The sequence below is a fragment of the Hordeum vulgare genome, chromosome 5H (genome assembly GCF_904849725.1).
Source record: "Hordeum vulgare subsp. vulgare chromosome 5H, MorexV3_pseudomolecules_assembly, whole genome shotgun sequence".
NCBI lineage: Eukaryota > Viridiplantae > Streptophyta > Magnoliopsida > Poales > Poaceae > Hordeum > Hordeum vulgare.
Window position 1 is genome coordinate 473002777 of NC_058522.1, and position 4668 is coordinate 473007444.

The window sequence follows — 4668 nt, forward strand, 5'->3', positions numbered from 1 at the left end:
CACACACGCACACACACACACACAAAGGTCTCACTCACGACGGGACTAGCTGTCAGCATGGTGGCGGACACTTGTCACCGCGGTTCAACGTCGACGTAGAGGCGACAAGACAAGCGGTCAAGGCGCGCGCACGCACGCACCCGGTCGATCGCGTCGCGTGATGAGATGAGATGAGAGCGAGTCCGGCGCCCCGTCGACAGCTCGGACGGGCGCGCGCACGCACGCAACGCGCGCGGGGGTGGTGGCCGCCACGGCCGCTAGCGGCGCGGCGTGGGCGCGCGGCCCCACCGTGCCCGTCGCCGGTTCGAGACGCGGCCACGTTGCTTTCCCGCGCCTCGCTGTCGCCCGGGACGCGGGCCACGCGGCGGCCACGTGACCCGGGCGTGGGCGGGTGGGGACGCCCCGCTCGCGCCGCGCTGGGCGCACCGCAGAGCTCGGACGGCCGCCGGAAAGCAACGACGGAACGTCAGCGGCGACCCCGGTGGTGTCGTCTCGCCTCGTCGGTACGCAGCACGACGCGCTTTCATTTTGCTTTGCATGCTTTGTGTGGACAGGGCCGCCGGGCCTACAGGTTAAGCCGTGCTAATCACGGCCTAGATCGCCGCAAGTTATCTGAAACCAACCATCGCCACGGAAATTCGCATAAAAAAACAACTCCCCCTCGAATCTTCTAAGCTACTCCCGCGTAGAGTAATCGACTGCCAATTAACGTCGCCATGGAGCATTCGAGACGCGCCTATAAACTAACACCCGTAGTAAAAGAAAGATCAGGTAATGGCCGTAATCACTAGAAGTGCAGACTCAGCGGTATGACCACTTAATAAACTAGTATTAACACTGCTTCCACGTAAAGTAAGATTGCAACAGTCGTGAAACCACAGGGGAGGCGGGAGGAAGAAAGAACGAGCGGCCGGGGGAGAGACGAGAGCAGACAGTGGAGTACGCTAGGCCACCAACAGGTTGGCAGAAAGGGTGGAGCCGTCCACCGGATTTCAGATGTGGATCACCGGCGCCCACATCGCCCCCACATATACTACTCCCCCCCTCCTGACTAGTCCACACGCGCCAAATCTCCCTCGAAATCCCGCTTATCCCAGTCATTAAGTGGCCAGAAGCACCCAAACCCTATTCTATCAATCTAATTTTTCTTTTTTGCACTACTAATTAAACTACCTGATCAACTTGCATGCTCGTTTGCTTGGCTCCATATACCACTGCACGCCTCTCGTTTCACATTGCCACGCGCGTTCCTTCGTTCGTAGACTGGTGGCCACTGGAACGGCTCAGGCCTGCAGCTGCATGTGCCGGTGCAGTTGGGACGACGCCAAGCCAAACCCGCGCGGCGGCCGGGCGCTTAACGCAAGCAACCACCTTGTGTTAGGCAGTTGATCGAACGCGGCAAAGCTCTCCCAGGCCACAGGAACTCTGCTGCCGTGCCGCCACTTTGCCCTTCGCTGTCGCCGGTGGAGCAAAAATGTTAGCGTTAGCAGGGAGGATTGATCGGTGAACGAAGAACGAACGGTCGTCAATTAGCTGCGTAAACACGCACGTTCGTGTCGTGGTCGCTGGACGGTGCGCGTGGGGGCAGAAATTCCAGTTTGCTTTCGGTAAAACCCTGCTACTAAAGATAGAAAATAGAAACGATTTCCGCAGATATGCATGGCTGTGCTTTGGTGTCGCCATCCATGGAGTAAGTAAATAAAGATACCGATCGGTCTCAGTTGGAGCGAGGACGGTGCGGGTGTGAACGGAATTTCACAATAAACTTCCAGTAAAACCATAGTATATGAACCGACAGAGCAGCGCGCCATTTGAAAACTCCACCGGCTTATTTAGCCCGGCCGCGCAGGTCAACAGGCCGTTGGTGGTCAAGTTCAGACGCAACACAAAAACTTGAGCTGCACGTACTACTGGTAGTACTACTACTCCTGGGTAGCAGTCAAGCCAGCCTAACCGGACCGTTTATTATTTGTTTTTACGAGAGCCCCGTTGATTAGTCGTCTGATGGATTACTGTTGACGGGCACATCACACGAGCAAGTACCCGTACCACTGTACCGGGTAGCTTGCCAAGCAACTTTCATCCAACGAGAAATGGTTAGGTGCGTTCCACCGAGACTTTCCCCACGGCAAGCAATTAAGCAAGCAAGCAAGCAGCCACTGGTGCTGGTCAAGACCCGACGCAGCCTAGTGGCCGGCACGCCGGAGGGCGCGGGGCACCCGGCCGCCCGTCCGTCCGCTGAACCTGAACGGCTGAACCGCAGCGTCGGTCGCCGTCGGTCGTCCCTGTCTCGCGCGTCGTAACTGCGTCGATCGGGAGGGGGCGTAGCGCAGTGGCGTACGTAGCAGGAGATCGATTCCAAATCCGGTGCACGGGCCGATTGGGACCGGCCCGTGCGGGACTCTCGTCGGGTCGATTCGATTCGATTCAACCGGCCGGCCGCCCGCAGTCGTGCAGGCACGGCAACCCGCGGAATTTCTCCTCTGGGTCTGGGATAAACCATTCCCGCAGAACCGGAAGAAAATGCTGTTATACTTCCTCCAAAAAGAAAAAGATCCGCTTGTCTTTTCAACCGAAAAGAAAACGAGGCTGCGATAATGTCACCCCCAGTCAAGCACGTCACGGTTGCTCAACAGATAAATGGCAGGAATTGCCGCTTACGTTCGGTAGGAGTAATGTGCTGAATAGAATTCCCTTTCGCCCTCACTTGGCCTTTTTGATTGGGCGTCCGCCAATCAGCTTCGCCAGTCGCGCCTCATGATTTCCGGGAGGGAGAGTACACACACTGTCCCCGTGACAGTGAGATCGGTCACTCGACACCGTGATCTGAGCACCGGCTCCGGTGCGGTGCACTGCACGTACAAATGCGTCCACCGGGCAGGCCTAAATAATTGGCGGGCGGGAAGCCATGCACGCATTATTGGGCGCCACGGACCAAACCAGAGCCGCAGGGGGGAGGAATTATTGGGCGCCCACGATCGAACCGCACCGCATGTGGGGTGTCCCCCAGCGCGGGGTGGAGCGGATCGGACGTCCGTCGGGCGGATCCGACGGCGGTGGGCTGCCGAACACGGGTCGCGGTACACCACTCGTCCGCCCGAAGGGGATGTGGGATGGATAGGGAGGTGACACCAGCAGCGCCGGCTCGGCTTATAAATGCGCTCCCCACGACCCCCCCTCCCTCACTGTATCCACCCCACCACCACCACCACCATAGAAGCTCAGAGCAGGCAGCCCCTGAAAGAAGGCGAAAATTGCAGACGGGTCCAGGGATCGATCCCCAACACCGGCCGCCGCGATGGGCATCTCCAGCATGCCGGCGCCCAAGGAGAGCCTCCTGATCTACCTGCTCTACCACGCGGTCGTCTCGATCGCCGCCCTGGCGGGGCTCCTCCGCGCCGCGCTCGCCTTCCTCGGCCTGCCCACGCCGCCGTCGCTGCTGGCCGGGGAGGACGCGGATGGCGGCGACCAGCTCACGGCGGCCACCCCGGCCGGCCCCAGCCTGGCCGAGAGGTTCAGGAGCAGGTTCCGCCCGGCGCGCTTCGGCCGGAGGCGGGGCGCGGCGGCGGCGCCTGACTGCCGCGTGTGCCTGGTGCGGTTCGAGGCGGACGCCGTGGTAAACCGCCTCCCCTGCGGCCACATGTTCCACCGCGCCTGCCTCGAGACCTGGCTCGACTACGACCACGCCACCTGCCCGCTCTGCCGCTCCCGCCTCCTCCCGGCTGTGGCCGCGGCCGCCGACGAGTCGTCGCGGTCGCCGCCGGCCCCCAGCCTGACGGCGTGGATGTAGAGACGAGTCAAGACGAGACAAGAGAAGAGAGATTCGCCCCGTCGCCCCCGGCTACGTGCTAGCTCCGTGTGTGGCCTCTCCGTGTGCGCGTAGGAATTTAGGTCGATCCTAGCAAAGCAGAGAGGGTGCTCGTTCCCCTTCGCATCCCTCCCTCCTTTTTTTTTTTGATTTCGTTTTCTGTAGGCCTCGTGCCGTCGCTGTGCCGTGTACATATTTTTCAGCAGAGAGCGCTCCTACGGGTGTAGCGCTTTGTGTGATGAGAGATTTGCGTGCAGCCCTTGGCCTTTTTTTTTTACGAGAAACGGAAAATTGATGCGAAGAGGATTGTGTGTTCTTGCTTGCCCTCTTTCTTGGATGGCTGCCCCTAACCCGTCTCTCCAGATATTTATGAAGAAAGTTACTCTGCTGATTTTCCTTATTTTACCCCTTCCCATGTATGCCGTTGTATTACCAATTTCAGGAACTGGTACGTAATCTCAACAAGTGTTTATGAAATCGGATCGATGATTGACCACTAATTACGAAACATGATCGATCAATAAACCGTTACCAGTTTTACCAAAGTGTTCGGGTACTTTGTAGCCTTTATTAAACCAGATCAAGAAACCACTAATACCAGTTTTACCAAAGTGTTCATCAAACCAGATCAAGAAACTACTACTACTAATATTAACAAAGTGTTCATTAAACCAGATCAAGACACCACTACTATTCAGGCAATTTTAACGAAGTGTTCATTAAACCAGATCAAGAAACCACTACTATTCAGGTAATTTCTAGCGTTTATTAAAGCAGATGAAGAAACCACCACTGCTATTTTTTCCCGGGCTCCAAACAAACGGCAAGGGAATCTCCACTACTACTAATCAGGTCAGGAG

At 57.6% G+C, this 4668-nt stretch overlaps 1 protein-coding gene across 1 annotated transcript; it reads left to right on the forward strand.

Moving 5' to 3' along the window:
* The first annotated feature begins 3190 nt into the window (after positions 1-3190).
* On the forward strand, positions 3191-4109 carry LOC123399170 (probable E3 ubiquitin-protein ligase XERICO). The gene has a single exon (XM_045093602.1). The coding sequence runs from the start codon at positions 3299-3301 to the stop codon at positions 3788-3790; it is 492 nt and encodes a 163-aa protein (XP_044949537.1). The 5' UTR covers positions 3191-3298; the 3' UTR covers positions 3791-4109.
* The last annotated feature ends 559 nt before the right edge of the window (positions 4110-4668 follow it).

Coding starts and splice junctions, on each gene's coding strand:
- LOC123399170 (XM_045093602.1), top strand. CDS start 3,299: ATGGGCATCTCCAGCATGCCGGCGCCCAAGGAGAGCCTCCTGATCTAC.